Source organism: Grampus griseus (assembly GCF_964374135.1).
Source record: "Grampus griseus genome assembly, chromosome: 2".
Classification (NCBI taxonomy): Eukaryota; Metazoa; Chordata; class Mammalia; order Artiodactyla; family Delphinidae; genus Grampus; species Grampus griseus.
This window is the reverse complement of record NC_139018.1, coordinates 165,591,973-165,612,592: the sequence shown is the minus strand read 5'-3', so window position 1 is coordinate 165,612,592 and position 20,620 is coordinate 165,591,973. Positions and strand designations below refer to the sequence as shown.

General features: G+C 43.8%; 1 protein-coding gene across 11 annotated transcripts in view; it reads right to left on the bottom strand.

Annotated features, from left to right (window-relative positions):
* The window catches only part of KIAA1217, a 326,913-nt gene that overhangs the window by 154,874 nt on the left and 151,419 nt on the right, over nucleotides 1–20,620 (bottom strand). For all 11 annotated transcript variants that reach the window (XM_082647790.1, XM_082647780.1, XM_082647782.1 and 8 more), the window contains exon 3: nucleotides 15,311–15,509. In XM_082647790.1, coding sequence (XP_082503916.1) covers nucleotides 15,311–15,509 — 199 coding nt within the window. The remainder of the gene's footprint in view (nucleotides 1–15,310; nucleotides 15,510–20,620) is intronic.

Genomic DNA, 20,620 nt, shown 5'->3' with positions numbered 1-20,620 from the left:
TTGAACTCTTTTCCTCTTAAAAAGGTTCCTATATTACTTGACTCTTTTTATGAAGGCAAATGAAAGCATATGAAAGAACGCTACTCTAGAATCATGCAAATCCAAGGGAACTCTCTCCTCCAGGAAAGTCTTCAGCCCTGGCCTCGTCCATCTGCCTCTGCCTTGTCAGTACAACAAGCAGTACCAATACCTGGGTGTTAACTGACCATGACTGGGGCCAGGGTTCCCCTGGGGCAGACAAGGGCAGGACGCTGGTGGGGGGAACACCTGAATTGAGGAAACTGGGACATGGTAGAGAGAGGCATGAAGTCCTGTGAAGAGTCCAGCTACCTTTCCACTGTTGGCTCTACCGACATTTCCAAGTGTGTCAAGCTGGGTGATGAGGTGCAAGATAAAGGTAGTTCAGCGACCAAGTAGGGATCAGAAACAGGAACTGCACAGAGCAGAAGACAAGACAGTCCTAGCTTAGCAGGTTGGCTCCACGGCTTGCTGCAGGAGGCTGTGTACCCCCATACTTCTTGTGACGGTCCTGCCAGTCACGTGGGCTGGAATTAAATACTCTAGTTCAAGGACGTGGACCAGGCCAGACATTTAAGGCCTCCACGTTTTCCTGCCAAAGTAGGAGGACTACTTTCCATCCCCTACTGTGAACCGATGAAAGCGCCCTCATGTGGTGCTACATTGTAATGACACGTTAACATCTTTCCTAGGGCACAATATTACCCTGAATCAGCGATCCCCTGACCAGAAGCGCCAGCATCACCTAGGAACTAGCTAGAGCTGCAAATTCTTGGGTCTCATCCCAGGTCCACTGAACCATAAATGCGATAAGCAGAGCCAGACGTCTGTGTTTTAATAATATCTCGGCTAAAATTTGAGAACCACTGTCCCAAATGATGTGTCATGAGAAAGGATGCAAAAAGGATTGGCAGGGTGGGTCCCATCTTACTCAGGAGAGGGCTCTCTGATGAGGCCATTTGAGCTTAGCTCTGAATGAAGTGAGGAGGGGCCATGCAGACATGGGGGCCTGTGAATGGGGGCTGAATCCAGACAGAGAGAGCAGCACGGGTCTATTCCTGATGCGGCACAGCCAAGAGGCCAGTATGGCTGGGTGTACGCACAGCTTCATCTGTGTACTCTTTGATTTATGTACATTTTAAAGACCTTACATGGTTACCATGTGTCTTTAGTTTACTGAAAATTCCTTGAATACAAGAACCAGATTTCATATATTTTTTAAATAACTCACCATGACACCTTTAACAGTGCCAGGAACTGAACAGATTCTTAATAAATGCATAAATACATGAATGGAGAAAAAAAATTGAGAAATGGGCAAAACTTGCGGAGGAAAAAAAAAATGAAGGATTTAATTTTATCATGTTTAGTTTTAATATTACTGGGAGACATTTAGCCAGAGACGTCTGAAAGCCAATTAACACCCTAGAAAAATTCTGAAAGTGGGTGGAGTATCATTTTTAATGACATCACCAAACTCCTGAGACCTCAAACTCGGCATGATGACATTCGGAGCTTTTCTTGATGGAATCCGGTGAAGTCACTTAGATGTGAAGCCACTTTCATTTGCTAAATCTGAGGATGGGGCTGGGGAGACGTCAGACAGAAAAGCAGTCACGGAAGATGAATCTGTCCCAGGAGTTTAAGATTTTCCCTTGCAATGTGAAGAAACCAAGTTGATGCATGAGCAAAGGTGGAAGAGGACAGAATAAAACTCAACTTCAAATAAACAGAAACCTTGACCAATCTAATTTTACTGTCTTGAAGAAAGAAATACTTTAAGTTTGTGACAACTGCCATAAACCTGACTGTCCCCTCATATGACAAAGGAAGTAGGAGGAAAAGAGTGTCCTGAGTCCCTGTGTTAGTGTGCTGGGGCCGCCATAACAAAGCTCCGCAGACTGGGGGGCTTCACAACAGAAACCTGTTCTCTCACTGTTCCGAAGGCTAGAAGTCTGAGACCAAGATGTCGGCCGGATTGGTTTCTTCGGAGGCTTCTCTCCTTGGTTCATAGATGGCAGTCTTCCCCCTGTGTCCTCACATGGCCTTCCCTCTGCACCTGCCTGTGTCCTAACCTTCTCTTCTTATAAGGACACCAGTCCTATCGGATGAGGGCCCACCCTTGTGACGTCATTCTAACTTAATTACCTTTTTAAAGGCCTTTCTCCTAAGACAGTCACATTCTGAGGTACTAGGGGTTAGGACTTCAACATACAAACTTGGAGGTGGGGGAATAGGGGAAGATAGTTTGGCCAATAACGGCCCCTCAGAGAGCGGCTCAAACTGATAAGAAACTAAAGACCATTGTGGTGGCGCCTTGGCACTCACCTACTGTCGTGCTCAAAAGCAGCTTCTGGAATGGAGACTGGACCTCATGCAGATAGGTGAGGTGGACAGGACCTCATCTCCAGACCCGAAGCCACTTAGCTGCAATCCCCTGTCACAGAGCTTACTTGAGAAATTCGATGGAAAATCACCAATTTCTTTGCCTAAGAAGCTATACATCTACCCTCTAACAACACAGATGTGAAGTTCCCTCTGTTCTTACACTCTGCCTGAAATAGAAGAAGCTGCCACAAATCTCAGTTTCCAGATGTCAGCAGGCAGCTCTCTGGAGGCCACGTTTAGCATGAGGGCACCATGGATGGAATTTTACTTGGGTATATGACACAAAGCTGGCTTGCATCTTAATATTATTTTTAGCAGTCCATAGAATCATCTTTAAAAAGCAGGTGCAAAAAATGTGTGCGAACTCTTATAGAATTAGATGCATGTAAAGGATTATGTTTTAAAGTCAGCTTTTAAAAAACAAACTAACTTGGCAAGAAACCCTTAAGGGTGCAATGAATTTTGCACTTACCAGAAAAAATAGCAAGGCACAGTCAACAGATTTTAGGTAGAGTTTTTGAGGCAAAGGAAAACAACAGCAACTGGTAAATGAAATTTTTTCCCCCAAAAGTAGTTCAATGTCTCATCTCTTGTTCCAACCAAACTGTAGCGGAGTATATCAGACTACATCATCTCAATCCAGATACTTTCAACCTCATCCCTGGAGAGAGTACAGAGTAACAGTTGGTATTATTAGGAATTTGGAATTCCGGGAGAGATTTCTTCTTCAACTCTCTTTTTCCTTTCAAGCCTTCAGCCATGACATGCTTCTCAAATATTCCTCTCTATCTGAAGTTACCCACCCTGATGAGATGATTAATTGCCAAGGGCCAACCACCTGGGGGCCAGGTGAATTATCAAGACGGTATGAACTCTTTCCATGTATCAGATTAGATCACTAGAAACCTACAGAGTCCAAAAGACATAACCTCTAAAAAGATGGTTTCATACTATGTCCTTGGATTTTGAAGTTTTAGACAAAGAAGCTTTCCATAAAACAACTGTTAAATATAACTGTCTATTACATAATATGATGTCAACAGCATTAAGATACAGGGGTTCTTGGACTATAATGTTCTAAATGGGCTGCTATAAACCTCTTCTTTTTTTTTTTTTTTTTTTTTTTTTGCGGTACGCGGGCCTCTCACTGTTGGGGCCTCTCCCGTTGCGGAGCACAGGCTCCGGACGCGCAGGCTCAGCGGCCATGGCTCACGGGCCCAGCCGCCCCGTGGCACGTGGGATCCTCCCGGACCGGGGCACGAACCCGTGTCCCCTGCATTAAACCTCTTCTTAAATCATGAAATTCATGGAGCTCATTACACGTTAATCCTTTCATCTTCTTTTTTTGTCTCGGTTGCAATTACAGCAATTATTCTTATCCTAATTTTCCTGGCACACATATGATGCCCAACTGCTACTTGTATTAATTCTTGTTTTAATGGTTCTTATATACCATTACTGTTTTACGCCAAATCAAATCTATTTTGGATGTAGAGAAGTATATTTATACCTTACACAGATAAAACTTGCCTTGCTTTCTTCTGTTGTCTTATGAAACTCGATGAAGAGTTCTTTTTTGAATAAGGGTATTTTAACATCAGAAAAAAAAGCATAAACATTATCTAGGTCTCTGGGTTTGAATGGGGTTTCATGGCTGTGACAGAGAGAGAGAAATATTTCACACTGGCTTATAGGCAGACTGATTTTCTGAAATAGCTTAGGAAACCGAAGTCACCTTTCCAGCTATTTAGCCCTATAGCTCCACCTGCAGTTTAGACATGTTTGCTGTTAAGTTTACAAAAAGGTGACCTGTGGTCCAGGTTTAGCAACACCCCGGTTGTAAAGGAGGGAACAGACACAGTACACCCCAAGTCTTCTGCAAGTCTTTTCACTGGTACTCAGCCAACAGACGGCAGACCCTGTAAATTAATGGTGCCTTGGGGAGGGCTCCGACCCTTAGATTCCACCAAACCTTCTATTCACCTTCATTGATGCTTTCCCTACCTGCACCCTGCCTGCAAAGCAATCCTTGAGATGTCGGTAAAGGGCACGGAACTCTGTAGGTTCCGCATTAACTACATCATTTCCTCAAAGTCTGAGTAATCTGTTCTAAAGTTTCAACCCAGGAATGTTAATAGCAAGGGATTTCGAAAGACATCTGACTAACTTTATTTTTTAAAGTAAGTACAAACAAATCATGACTCTACACAATCTTTTGCAAGAACATTCTTTCATATGGGTGAATTTAAGAGCCAAGTGGGTAAACTTGGATGAGTTCTCCCTTCTTTCAGAAAACCTCATATATGAAAATCCAAGCTTGTAAAGGAAAATGGGGGGGTGATTACTTCTATCACAAAAACATGTTTTGCTATACCAGAGGAATTCTTGAAATATTCCTTTCAGTGGTTAATTCCCTGTCCCAAATCCATTTTTTCTCCCTTAGCTTAAAGATTGATTCACTTTTTAAAAAAATTACCTTTCAGCACATTCATGATATCAAGTGCAAAAAACCTAAGAGACAATCTTTTTGACTCACCCGATATAGCCAAATAGAAGTACTCGAGGACTCCTGTTATCGAAAGGAAATTTCTTCATAACTTCTCTCTTTCCTTATTCTCCAACGCCCCTTGGTCTACTTAATGTTTTTTACTGTGTGGGTGTTAGCAGTTCAGCATAGCTCATTTGCCAAATGAAATCTTTTATGAAAGTACAACATTTAGAGTAGAGAAAACTCCACAAAACTCCAGAGCTCTGAGGAACACAGTTGGGAAACCACACCTCCAGTCCATTCTCCAGTTCACTGCCAAGTCTCTGAAAGTCATCAGTCTGGATCTACCACTACTTGCCATATTTTCTAGAACGTGAAGAAGGGGCAGGCACTACAACTTCCACAAAAACAGCAAATCAGACCCCACGTATCTGTCAGAGTTCAGTTGCAGAGAACTGAACCAACTCCAGCTTTAAGCAAACAAACAAACAAACAAAAAAAACCCAGACAGATTTATTAAATGGCTTGTGGAATCACTGAGCTGAATGTTCACTGGAGAACTGGGACGTTGCAGAACCCGTTTGATGGGGAGGAAGCTTCCGGTCCACGGTCACAGCCCTGGACCACTGTGACTCCACTTTGGAAGTCAGGAAGCAGCTGGTCCTGCTGAAAACCAGACCACACCCGTGCCCTCAGAAGGAGAAAAATGGATGCCTGGTACCCTGACTTTCAACCCTATCCAGCGAGTGACTGCCTAGAGACCTCTCAGCAAACGATGCTAAAGAAAACCCAAAGCCTCCACAGATGCCTTGGTCCCTACTTCCAGAACCCAGCGCATCTTCTATTCCAGAATGGGTCTGCCTTCCAGGCTCCAAAGTAAAGGGAGGCACGCCAGAAGGAGACTGGAGTGGACCACGCCGGCCGGTCACCAAATCCTCCCACCCTGTCCACTGAGTTCCCAAGCTAGAGACGATCCTCTGACCTTTTCTTCGATTGCACTTTAAAAAGGTCAGGAATGTGCCCCAAAGCTACTGACCTGCAATCATACTCTCTTCTGTAAATTTTAGTTTTTATACTATTACATGTCAATCACTACTGGCACTTAGGAAAACAAATTCCAGAAGTGCTTCACTTACTCTATAGAGCAATACATATCTTTCCATTTGTCTGAAACTCATTTCTTTTTTAAACTATCCTACGGATACCTCTTCACTCTCAATCTAATACGAGGCTCACAGTCTTTGCCTATAAACCTTCTTGGTTTTCCGCTTTACAGACGGACGTTTCCTCCATCTTTTTCTCTAACCTCCTACCCACTCTTCTGCACAGGAGGGGCGATTGTGACAACAGAGAACCTTCTGTTCCTTAAATACCCCCACCAGCAAATGGTCACCATCACTGTAACCACCTTGAAATAAAAGAACAGCCACGGAGAAGGGACACACGTTGGGCAAGTTCTCCCTCAATTAGTCTAAAATCCTCCCGAGCCTTTTAAAATCATTCTTGCTTGTTGGGTCTGAGTGTTTAACAGGTAATTTGTTACAGAAATGGCAGCACCTCTGGCTGCTGGGCTGGTAAGGGAGGTGCCTTTTCCAAAGCTAACCATTCAGGATACGGTCAACCAAGGCATGTGGCTGCAGGGAGAAGGAAGTTGCTGTTCTTGTTTTCACATGAGTTTTATTTTCAAATTCCTGAGGGTACACAGAAGGGTGGGAACATCTTGTGGCTACCCTTTCCCCCGAGGCCGACCACAAAGAAGCCAGACAGCAGCCCCTGCCCGTGGTTGCATTCCAGACAGACATTTATAAGACAGCAATGATTAAAAGGAAACGACTCCATCATTAAGACCCAGACCTAATATCAGCGGGACAATTCTTCACGGAAATTATTTCTAAAACTCAAATCTACTGCAAAACTGATTTTACTTTCTTTTGTAGACTTCCTTTCTCCTAATGGTCTCTCTTTTCACTGAAGAGAGAGAGGTAAGCAGAAATGGCATAAATTCCACTGAGAAGAATTTCATTTGGTCTCTGGATGGGTGGAGGGCATGGGGACCCCACCACTCTGTACAAGTGAAGATTTAGAGGTGATAGGTTTTTGGAACCCGGTCACGTTATAAATCAGAGCTGCTGATCAAATTCTTTCTTTACCTTTCTGCTTTGTCAGTCTCCAAGAGTGACTAGTTGGTCCTCAGCATCAGAAAAGATTTCTGGGTTTTGCTGTCATTTGGTCCTGCCTGAAGTGCCAGAATGAGAAGCTCACATCTTGCATCCAGGACAGCAACGGAGAAAGAATATTGTATAGACACCAGCAATGTCTAACTTCTCTGTCCTAAACAGCAGCTTAGGGCTAAACCTTCTCTCTCTTGCATGGCTTCTAAAAGCCTCTGTGCAATGCACCAAGCCCAGCCTCCCCCGGCTCCTCGCTTTCTACTATGCCAAAGTAGTAGAAAGGAGGGATTATCCAAGTGGAAAAATGATTAAGCTGGCAGGTTTATCTCCAGGCACAGGCTGCCTAGAGTGAGAGCAAGGTTGCATCCCCTCCAGGGAGCAGGAGTGGTTGGAGGATTGGTCCAGACGTGACTCCCAGAGCTGGGGAACGGCTCCAGTGACACACTGCGTATGTGCAGAAGTGAAGCCTGGGAGCTGGGCTTTCCCAACTCTGCCTCTTCTGGGCTCTGTGGCTGGAGGTCACCCCATGAGATGTGAAGTCCCTGGGGTGACACACAGGCAGCTACTGGGGTGAGGAGAGTGAGGTACTCTCCTCGGGTGCAAAATTGAAGGCTCCTCCCCACCGAACTCAATAATCAAGATAAAATAATATTTTAATGAGACAATTTTAAAAATCAAAATTAATGCAATAACCCATGATGAACCAACTATGACCATTTTAACTAAACACAAGATCAACAGGACTTGGGAGGGAGATCCTAAAATTCTGTGGATTAAGACAAAAGAAAAGAGGGCAGACAGCAGAAGCAAGAAGAATTACAATTCTGCAGCCTATGGAATGAAAACCACATTCACAGAAAGATACACAAAATGAAAAGGCAGAGGACTAGGTACCAGATGTAGGAACAAGATAAAACCCCAGAAAAACAACTAAATGAAGTGGAGATAGGCAACCTTCCAGAAAAAGAATTCAGAATAATGATAGTGAACATGATCCAGGACCTTGGCAAAAGGATGGAGGCAAAGATCAAGAAGACACAAGAAATGTTTAACAAACACCTAGAAGAATTGAAGAACAAACAAACAGAGAAGAACAATACAATAACTGAAGGGAAGAATGCACTAGAAGGAATCAGTAGCAGAATAACTGAGGGAGAAGAATGGATAAGTGATCTGGAAGACAGAATGGTGGAATTCACTGCCGCAGAACAGAATAAAGAAAGAAGAGTGAAAAGAAATGAAGACAGCCTAGGAGACCCCTGGGACAACATTAAACACACCAAGATTTGCATTATAGGGGTCCCAGAAGGAGAAGAGGGCTAGAAGGGACCTGAGAAAATGTTTGAAGAGATTATAGTCGAAAACTTCCCTAACATGGGAAAGGAAATAGCCACCCAAGTCCAGGAAGCGCAGAGTCCCAGGCAGGATAAACCCAAGGAGAAACATGCTGAGACACATAGTAATCAAACTGACAAAAATTAAAGACAAAGAAAAATTATTAACAGCAACAAGGGAAAAATGACAAATCACATACAAGGGAACTCCCATACGGTTAACAGCTGATTTCTCAGCAGAAACTCTACAAGCCAGAAGGGAGTGGCATGATATATTTAAAGTGATGAAAGGGAAGAACCTACAACCAAGATTACTCTACCCGGCAAGGATCTCATTCAGATTCAATGGAGAAATCAAAAGCTTCACAGATGAGCAAAAGCTAAGAGAATTTAGCACCACCAAACCAGTTCTACAACAAATACTAAAGGAACTTTTCTATGCAGGAAACACAAGAGAAGCAAAGGACTTACAATAACAAACCCAAAACAATTAAGAAAATGGTAATAGAAATATACATATTGATAACTACCTTAAATGTAAATAGATTAAATGCTCCAACCAAAAGACACAGGCTCACTGAATGGATACAAAAATAAGACCCATATATATGCTGTCTACAAGAGACTCACTTCAGACCTAGGGACACATACAGACTGAAAGTGAGGGGATGGAAAAAGATATTCCATGCAAATGAAAATCAAAAGAAAGCTCGAGTAGCTATACTCATACCAGATAAAAAGACTTTAAAATAAAGAACGTTACAGGAGACAAGGAAGGACACTACATAATGATCAAGGGATCAATCCAAGAAGAAGATAAAACAATTATAAATATATATGCACCCAACATAGGAGCACCTCAATACATAAGACAAATGCTAACAGCTATAAAAGAGGAAATCGACAGTAACACAATAATAGTGGGGGACTTTATATCAGTACAATCGTACCTCAAGAAACAAGAAAAATCTCAAATAAACGATCTAACCTTACACCTAAAGGAACTAGAGAATGAATAACAAACAAACAAAAAACCCAGTTAGTAGAAGAAACGAAATCATAAAGATCAGAGCAGAAATAAGCAAAATAGAAACAAAGAAAATAATAGCAAAGATCAATAAAACTAAAAGCTGGTTCTTTGAGAAGATAAACAAAATTGATAAACCTTTAGCCAGACTCCTCAAGAAAAAGAGAGGACTCAAATCAGTAAAATTAGAAATGAAAAAGGAGAAGTTACAATGGACACTGCAGAAATACAAAGCATCATAAGAGACTACTACAATTAACTCTGTGCCAATAAAATGGACAACTTGGAAGAAATGGAAAAATTCTTAGAAAGGAATAACCTTCCAAGACTGAACCAGGAGGAATAGAAAATATGAACAGACCAGTCACAAATAATGAAATTGATACTGTGATTAAAAATCTTCCAACAAACAAAAGTCCAGGATCAGATGGCTTCACAGGTGAATTCTATCAAACATTTAGAGAAGAGCTAACACCCATCCTTCTCAAACTCTTCCAAAAAATTGCAAAGGAATGGGGCTTCTCTGGTGGCGCAGTGGTTGAGAGTCCGCCTGCTGATGCAGGGGACACGGGTTCGTGCCCCGGTCCGGGAAGATCCCACATGTCGTGGAGCGGCTGGGCCTGTGAGCCATAGACACTGAGCCTGCACGTCCGGAGCCTGTGCTCCGCAACGGGAGAGGCCACAACAGTGAGAGGCCCGCGTACCGCAAAAAAAAAAAAAAAAAAAAAGGGAAAAATATTGCAGAGGAATGAACACTCCCAAACTCATTCTACGAGGCCACCATCACCCTGATACCAAAACCAGGCGAAGCTACTACAAAAAGAGAAAATTCAATATCACCGATGAATATAGATGCAAAAATCCTCAAAAAATACTAGCAAACAGAATCCAACAACACATGAAAAGGATCATACACCATGATTAAGTGGGATTTATCCCAGGGATGCAAGGATTCTTCAATATACACAAATCAATGAATGTGATACACCATACTAACAAACTGAAGAATAAAAACCATATGATCATCTCAATAGAAGCAGAAAAAGCTTCTGAATTTTGTCAAATTATGATAAAAACTCTTGATAACTCTTGATAAAAATTTTCCAGGAAGTGGGCATAGAGGGAACCTACCTCAATATAATAAAGGCCATATATGACAAACCCATAGCCAACATCATTCTCAATGGTTAAAAACCGAAAGCATTTCCTCTAAGATCATGAACAACACAAGGATGTCCACTCTCGCCACTATTATTAAACATAGTTTTGGAAGTCCTAGCCATGGCAATCAGAGAAGAAAGAGAAATAAAAGGAATCCAAATCGGAAAAGAAGAAGTAAAGCTGTCACTGTTTGCAGATGACATGATATTATATATAGAGAATCCTAAAGATGCCAGCAGAAAACTACTAGAGATAATCAATGAATTTGGTAAAGTTGCAGGATACAAAATTAATGCACAGAAATCTCTTGCATTCCTATACACTAACAATGAAAGATCAGAAAGAGAAATTAAGGAACAATCCCATTCACCATTGAAACAAAAAGAATAAAATGCTTAGTAATAAATCTACCTAAGGAGGTAAAAGACCTGCACTCAGAAAATTATAAGACACTGAGGAAAGAAATCAAAGATGACACAAACAGATGGAGAGATATACCATGTTCTTGGATTGGAAGAATCAATATTATGAAAATGACTCTACTACCCAAAGCAATATACAGATTCAGTGCAATCCCTATCAAATTACCAATGGCATTTTTTACAGAACTAGAGCAAAAAATCTTAAAATCTGTATGGAGACACAAAAGACCCTGAATAGCCAAAGCAATCTTGAGAGAAAAAAAGAGAGCTGGGGCTTCCCTGGTGGCGCAGTGGTTGGGAGTCCACCTGCCGATGCAGGGGACATGGGTTTGTGCCCCGGTCTGGGAAGATCCCACATGCCGCGGAGCAGCTGGGCTCATGAGCCATGGCCGCTGAGCCTGCACGTCCAGAGCCTGTGCTCCGCAACGGGAGAGGCCACAAGAGTGAGAGGCCCGCGTACCGCAAAAAAAAAAAAAAAAAAAACAACGGAGCTGGAGGAATCAGACTCCCCGACTTCAGACTATACTACAAAGCTACAGTAATTAAGACAATATGGTACTGGCACAAAAACAGAAATACAGATCAATGGAACAGGACAGAAAGCCCAGATAAACCCATGCACCTATGGTCAACTAATCTGTGACAAAGGAGGCAAGGATATACAATGGAGAAAAGACAGTTTCTTCAATAAGTGGTTCTGCGAAAACTACACGGACAGCTACATGTAAAAGAATGAAATTAGAACACTCCCTAATACCATATACAAAAATAAACTCAAAATGGATTAAAGACCTAAATGTAAGACCAGACACTATAAAACTCTTAGAGGAAAACAGAGGAAGAACACTCTTTGACATATATCACAGCAAGATCTTTTTTGACCCACCTCCTAGAGTAATGAAAGTAAAAATAAACAAATGGGTCCTAATGAAACTTAAAAGCTTTTGCACAGCAAACAAACTATAAACAAAATGAAAAGACAACTCTCAGAATGGGAGAAAATATTTGCAAATGAATCAACAGACAAAGGATTAATCTCCAAAATATTTAAACAGCTCATGCAGCTCGATATTAAAAAAACAAACCCAGTCAAAAATTGGGCAGAAGACCTAAATAAACATTTCTCCAAAGAAGACATACAGATGGCCAAGAGGCACATGAAAAGCTGTTCAACATCACTAATCATTAGAGAAATGCAAATCAAAACTACAATGAGGTATCACCTCACACCAGTTAGAATGGGCATCATCAGAAATTCTACAAACAAATGCTGGAGAGGGTGTGGAGAAAAGGGAACCCTCTTGCACTGTTGGTGGGAATGTAAAGTGATATAGCCATTATGGAGAACAGTATGGAGGTCCCTTAAAAAACTAAAAAAAGAATTACCATGTGATCCAGCAATCCCACTACTGGGCATATACCCTGAGAAAACCATAATTCAAAAGGACACATGTACCCCAATGTTCACTGCAGCTCTATTTACAATAGCCAGGTCATGGAAGCAACCTAAATGCCCATTGATAGATGAATGGATAAAGACGATGTGGTACATATATACAATGGAATATTACTCAGCCATAAAAAGGAACGAAATCGGGTCATTTGTAGAGACGTGGATGGACCTAGAGACTGTCATACAGAGTGAACTGAGTCAGAAATAGAAAAACAAATATCGTACATTAACGCATATATGTGGAATCTAGAAAAATGGTACAGATGAAATGGTTTTCAAGGCAGAAATAGAGACACAGATGTAGAGAACAAACATATGGACACTAAGGGGGGAAAGTGGTGGGGCGGGGGGGTGGGGAGTGATGGTGGTGGGATGAATTGGGAGATTGGGATTGACATATATACACTAATATGTATAAAATAGATAACTAATAAGAAACAGCTGTATAAAAAAATTAAAATTTAAATAAAAGATAAAATGACATTGTACAGATCCCAAAGGAAACGCTGGCCTTCCAGGTGGCACGAAGAGTGGATCTGCAGGAGGTCCCAGCTCAGGCTCCATCTGCAGCCTCTGAGGCCTGGGGTCCTGGCTGCGCTTCGCCACCAAGATGCTGGGGGATCCCGCTGCTCCCGGTCCGGGGCTCTCTGGGGAGCCTGCTCTTTCCAGGAGCCCACGTCTGTGCATTAAATACAGCCAGGCACATGGGAATTTTCCCGAACACAAGGCTAGCAAGGCCCCTGGCAGGAGATTGTGTTTAGACTCCCCCTGACTCACACTTTCCTGTTTATTTCCCATCCCCGCTCAACTGAATTATGCTGTGAAAGCCAGGTGCGGCCGCAAGGACATTCGCAAATTGGCCACAGAGCGGCGGTGAAGGGCAGCACCAAGCCTCCGGCCCAGGGCCAGCCTCATTTTCTGACCCCAGGGCTCCCCTCGCTGGGGCAAACTTCTCATTCCTCTCCTCTTCCTGTGTTCCTTTGTTTCTATCCACAAGTTGTGGAAATCACTGGCCAAAAACATTCTCCTGGAGCTGGAAGAATAAGTACCTCCTGTGCGTTTTGAATCTGCTGTGACTCACCAGAACTTCACAGCAAGGCGTGCTCAGCGTAAAGCAGCGTTTCGCCAAAGTGCAGCCACCTCATGAGAAAACAGCAGCCACGCTCAGCAGCTCCTAGGGCAAGGCTGCCATCAGCTCCTGCAGCCCCTGCACCCAGAGACCTGCTTCCTGAAGGCAGCCGGTATCTACCTGCATTGCCAACTGCACTTGGCCGTGGGGCAAATTCCTGCCTGCAAGACAGAGGGTCCATTATTCCACAGGCTCGCCGTTCCCCAGGTATGGGGAAGCGCACAGGCGTTTGTTTTTATCTTTCATTCTACTTTGCAAAGCACAGGCTATCTTTACAGAGACCTGAACCTCATTCATTTCCTGCAAAGCACAGGGGAGAAATTCCACTCCTGGCAGGCTCCTGTGCCCCTGCCTCAAGCATGAGTGGGGTTAAGAGAACACTAAGCTCTGTAGTCCTGATGGAAAGCCCCAGCCTGTGTCATCTTGACACTGCTCCAGCCCTGTGTGCTCCCTGAGTGCACCACACCCCTGCAAGTCCCATGCCTTCACTGGTAAGTGGAGTTAATAGGAACTGCAGGGGCTTCCCACTTCTGCCATTTAATTAACTATGCAACCTCAAAGAACAAAAACCAGATTTTCTGGGCCTTTCATCTTTCATTTGTAAAATGACGACCCTGGATTATTAAACTAAGATGAAGTATACAAAGTCTAACGTTAAAAATTGATATGAGTAATACAAGTAAATAACAGGGCTTTTTGTTTGTTTGTTTGTTTTTGTTTTTGTTCAGAAGAGCTAGGACCATGTCTGAACCCAATCTGCTCTGGTTATCATCTGCAACGGAGGAAATAAAATCAGTATACCTCCCCACACCCCTCTCTTTTCTTCTTCAAGCAAGGCATCTGCTCAGTTATAGGAGGCAGAATTCAGCTGTCTTCTGCAGAGGCCAGACCCTGAAGCCTTCTGTGGGTTGACCCTGTTTCTGTCCCCTGTTTTTCCTGACCACAAACGTCTGAAAAACACAGGTACCGACTCAGAACCTTGAGATGGCAGGTTAAGCATATGAAACACCAGCACAATTTGCAAAAAGGTCTGAATCTTTATGGCCTGTACCTTTTGTTAAAGGGCTAGGAGGAAGAAAAAAGGCACAGCAAGATAGAAAGTGAATATCCAATATGAAACAGCGAATGATAAGTGAAGGCGGAAGGAGAGAATCCTGCTTTTCCTAAAAGCTTATTGAAAGACAAGCCTATGCCAAACTCTTGCCAAACCCCTCCACCCTTTCATGTGGTGGTAGAGGAAACAGCCCTGTGTTTCTGGCTTTCCTTACCAGTCACGGCGGTGTTGGCCACCTTGTACCTCTTCTTCCTGCAGCCATTCATATCCTCCCCTGGACTGCCAGACAGTGGAGTGGGGCTCACGCCCCATCCGCCCACAATTCTGAAACCGTGGAGGAGGTTCCCTAAGAAACGAGGCTCATTCTGTAATCCGGCCCTTGCTATTCCTTATACCAGGAATACCCACAGGCACTGCTAGTCTCTTGCTTGAGTGACTAACCCCAGCCCGTTCTGAATGTGCCCAGCCTCAAAGACCGGTTGGACTTGCTGCTTCTTCAGTAGGTAACTCCTCAAGGCTCGATGTTACATCAACAGAGTTTCTGAGAAGTTTGTGTGTTTACAAATCAAGATCAAATTAACATCCAGATGCAGGGGTATGTGTTCAGAAGCATAAACATACACACATGCAGTAATAAACGTTAGAAACCGCCTTTCGAAGCTTACCCAGAGATCTTTCCTTCGTCTGGTTGGCCGACCTCACCACTGGAAGGCTCGCTCGAGTCCGGCTGCCTCTGGAGAAAGGACTTGGAGCTTCTCCCTCAGACATGGCTTCCAAAGACTCTCCAGACGCCTCTGATAAACGCTCTGCCGGGTCACCCACGTTGGGAGGCTGAGGACTGTGAGACAGTTTGGGGCTTCTTGTCTGCAAAAGGCATTTGAAAGAAAGTGGAAAAGAGCCTATTATTAATTATGCTGAAAATATTTTTAATGCCATCAAGGTCTACTAATCTGGAAAAACAACATGGCAATGAGAAAAAGTCCATCGGAAGGACTAGATACAAAAATAAAGACAGAGTGGTTCAAAGTAGCAGTTGTGAAAGTTAGTGAGAGAAAAGAGTCCCTGAGTATTCCATTAAGATTTTTATCACTGGACATCTACTGCGCATATGCCGTTTCAAGCAAGGCATGGAGGACAAGCCGCATCACAGGAAAGAACGATGGCAAGTCAATTCCTTTGGCCAGACAAATTCTAGTGGTTGTTACGATCACAGCAGAGGGGACTGTGCATGTTTTTATCACCTAACACGGATGACGCACCCGCACCAGAGTAAATTGAACACACCCAGTTCTTTAAACTCTTCTATTAAGACTGTTTCCAAAATCAGTAAAATATGATTGTGAGGGAGATATTTCTATCACAGTTGATTTTTTTCTTTTGAGGCAGAAATCCCATAATTTGGATTATGTCTAGTTTTGGTTATTACTTACCTCGCCAATCAACAGACGGTATCTATAATAACTTAAACACACATAATACAAAATTTAATTTCTCTCTTGGTTATCTATACTGTAATGGCAAGGGACTGAATGTGTAAAACACTCATAATCTATGTTGGTCAATAACATTCCTTGAACATATACTGAGCACTGTGGGCGATTCAGAGACAGACAGATGTCATGTTGCCTGATGTGAATGAGTTTCAAAACTAATTGGTGAAATGAATGAAGGACAACAAATAACACAAGATAATGTATAATTAAGTTTAAACCACGAACTGTGTGGTACGTCCATTCATCCTTTCAACAGACACCTGTTGAGTGCCTACTGTGTTCCAGGCACCTGCTAGGTACACGCTAGCACACGCTAGGTACTGGGAACAGAACGACAGACAAAAGAGACATGATCCTGCCCTCATGGTGCTTACAGTCGAGTCAGGGGACAGACACTGAAGACATTGACAGTGTGTAACCCAGGCTGGGGAGGGGGTGTATGTGGGTGGAAAGTTGGAAAAGTAAACTGTGACCTCAAGGACGTGCGAAGTTGGGAGGAGGGGGCAAGCCAGCGGGTGGGGTGAAAAGAAAAAGGCATTCCAGGTGGAAGGGACAGCATGTGCAAAGTCCCCGAGGCGGAAAGAAGTGGCAAGGACTGGAGACATGGTGGGACTGGAGACCAGAAGAGCCCAGATCGCATGGAACCTTAGTGTCAAGGGGAGAATTTTCAATGTGACTCTAAGATACCAGAATGCCACTGAGGTATTTGAGGCAGGGAGAAGGGGGAGGTGGCCAGGATCAGACACATTTTTCGTAAGATCATTTGGGCTATTGTGTGGAGGCTGGAGATTATACGTGTAGAAGGTCAAAGAAAGGGAGTCAGTGAAACTGGGGGGCTTAGGATGAATGAATGCACGATCTCAGCTTTCCCCCTCCCAAAGCCTGCCCCTGCTTTCATTACAATTCCAGGCAAACTGATCTGAATTAATCAGCAGGTGAGTTTTCTCTTACTAAGATGCCGAAGGTGCTGACGGGCTGGTCGTGGGACACAGGCAGTCCCCAGGAGCCAGGTTTTTTTTGCGGGGGGGGGGGGTGCGTGGTTTGCATTCCTTAACGTCCTCTTAAGTCTTCCTAAGGATGCATTTTGAAGTTAAAAACACCAAAGCACTTAACTGTCAAGGTAGGACCAGCTTTGTGGGTGTACAAGCGACCCAGCATTTAAAAGTGCTCTGGGCTTGGTTTCATGCTCTGCTGTGGCCGTCTTGAAACGCTTAATAATTTTTTGGAACAAGATACACTAAGAATTATATACAGCCGGTCCTGCCTCAAGGCTTCAGCTGCAGAACTCTTTCAGGGATGCCCCAGGTGTGCCTGATGTTCTAGGGGAGCCCTTTGAGGATGCGATGGTCAGTTCCTTTCCCTTTTCTTGCTAAAAGTACCAGGAGACCCCTCTTGGCAGGCGCACTACTGTATTATCTAGACACCCACCCCTGCTACACCTCTTAGGACATTTCCACAGAAGAAAACAGGAGTAAGGTCAGAACATAGCCCGCTGTACCCCCTTCATCGAGGTGGCCAGCCTCGGTGTTCCACAGGAAACTCTCCACTCAGATGACATGCCCACATCATGGCCAGAAAGGACACCCAAGAACAGTTAACTTGTCTCTTTGCTTTGGGTTAATGTTTCCGCACAAGGCCCCGAAGTGGTTTATTTTTCATAAAGTCTGCTTGTGCTACAAAGATTGGGATCTGGCTTTGGCACTCTTTAAGAGTATTGCTAGACTTAAAAAAAAAAAAAACCAACCCTAAGTCACTGCCCAGCTCACCAAGAGTTATGTAAATTCATATGGTCTTCAGTGAGGTAGATAGCTGGTTACTATTCTCAGCAGAATATCAAACTCAAATGTCCTCATCCCTGACTTAAAAAAAAAAAGAAAGAAAATACATTCAGCTTAGCAAAGTAGCCAAGAAATAATATTACTTGAAGCAACATGGCTACAATGACAACCTCTGGTGTTTGGTCATCTTTGCAGCCCATGGAAGACACAATGCATCTGATGAGTTGTCATTTTCCATTGCAAAAGGCAATAATCCTTGAAGAAAATCAAAATCAAATTTCTATTTCTTGTTCAGGGTCATCGTGGTTGGAGCATGTATAAAAATATAAGGGCTCAATCCTTTTTTATTTTTTTAAGCTTCCTAAACACAGCTATTCAGTTCCAAATATAAACGCCTGCTCTCGTTATTATGTCATTCACTTTCTCATTGCAAACTATCACTGCATATTAGCAATCTTCTCACACCGTGCTCTCCCCTCAGATGCCAGCTCGATGCTGAGACATCATTTAGGGAAGAGAAAAGACAATGAAAATTGCTGACACTGGTGTCAGATACCCTATGACTTGACATATTAAAAAAAAAAAAAAAGTCAAAAAGCATTTGAAACAGGGACTTGGTACTCAGCCCGGTGCGAGTCTCCGGAGGTTAAAAGCGCTGTGTGTGGTTCTTAAGCTCATAACGCATTTAAGGTATATTTTGGGGCCAAGGATAATATACGTGTAACAGTTGGACAAGAGGCACTAAGAGATGTGTCACTGTGACAGCACAGGGCAGAACGGGGTTTGGAGGATAAGTGCTGACATTAAAGGATGGGTTGGGAGAGGACGGAGAGCAGAAGTGAGAGGTGCTAGGGATGGTCTGAGCGAAGTCACCCACTGAGGTTCTCAGGTCTGTGTGCACTCGGGGGCACATGGGAGGAGGGAGTGGGACAGCTGGCGGCCTCTAAAGGAGTTGTCCCCCCTGTGCACACTCTGAGGTCCTTCTCTGCTCTCTCAAAGGAGCTAACACATGCACCGTCCAGAAGCAGCTGAGTACCAAGTCGTCTTTTCGTACAGGCAACCCCCTCTCCAGTAACAGTGAATACATGACAAAGTTCCCCTTTTGTTATTTGACTTGACACTTAGCCATCTTTGAAAGGGTTCTGGCCCTCAAACAATGCCCCCCTCTCTGCGGAATTCCTCCCTGCCCACATGGATAAGTTCCTGATGTCCAATGTCCCACATCCAGGGTAAATACAGATTGTAGCATCCTTGGACCGTTCTGCTTTGCACCTGTTGTCCCAGTGTAAATATTAGTAGTAACTCCCTTCCACTCTCAAAGGTATCCTGGTTTGAGTGATGCAGTGTATGGTCACCCACTCCCAGCCCAGTCGCAGCTGACTGGACCAAGCAGTAGCCACCTGATCCTGGCTGGGCCAATCACATGCTCTTCCTGGAAATGGAGCCCTGGGACAATGAAGCTCTTTAGTCTGTATCCACTGAGAACTTAAAATGTGAGGTCATTTGAAGCTGTGGCTGACACGCACAAGGGAATGTGAAACAGAGAGAGAAGAGTACAGAGAAAGGATGAAGCAGATCTGTATAGAAAAAGGGAGACAAGAGACCCCCATGCCTCCAATGGAGACCCTAAAAGACAGAACAGCTCTCTGGGCCCCTCGGCATGCCAGCTCCTGAGTCCAGTACACTGTGAGGTCTTTCCAAATTATTCCTTCCAACTAATTCCATTCTTATACTTAAACCAGTTTGAGGTGACTCTGTGTCTTCCAAGCAAACCATCACAGACAAAGACCAATTCTAACAGCTCCCCTGCCTGGGCAGCCATGAGGCTCACAGGTTTATAACATTGGTAATAACTGTGGAGAAAGTTAAACTCTCTGGAGCATTTGTTCTCATTTTGTATTTCACAAATTAAACATTCTTTTAAAAATTATGGGGGAGGGCACAACGCAGGGTTACTAGGATTTTATTTTGCAAAGTAAGGGGCATCCAAACATGCCCTCTCGCTTGAAATTTTCCCTCTGTACGGCACCATGTTGCCACGAGAAAGGAAAGATATTTTAATACCAAAAAAACGGGAGGCAGGATACTCACACAATTCAGATTTGGCTCAAGAAAAAAGTCTTTCTGTTGGGAGTTACTGTTCTCATTTTGACTCAGAAGAAGCCTTTTCTTGGTCATGCATCATCTCCAGCATGGTGTTTGGAGCCCCTGCCCCAAGCTTCTGGGAGGAGAGCTGCCCCTAACTGGGAAGATTCAGGAAGCAGAGAATGGTGGAAACGCTCCCTGAGCCACCTGGGCAGGACTCCAGGGCCTGGAAAGCTGGATTTCAGCGCTTCACGGACACCCATTACCACCTCCCTCTGTTTCCATCACAACCTTCTAGATGTTTCCCTAAATCATCAGGTGATCCCAAACCTACCACTCAAACAGGAAGTCCTCTGGGGTCATGCAGGAAGGGGCAGTCTGTGTAACCAGGCCACCTGAACCCCACTGATCATTTCTTGTCTTTACTTCTTCGAAAAGGGCTTTCAATCACCAAGGGATGCTGGGGTAGGAGGCTTCAGGCAGATCCCTCCTCTGCATCACCCGTAACAAGTGCAGACCGGTTCTCTAGGAAGACTGTCTTCCTAGTGAGGGGGTGTGGGGAGAGAGAAAGGAACTCACAAATTCAGTGCCTGCTGCACTGTGACTGATTGTGTGGTCA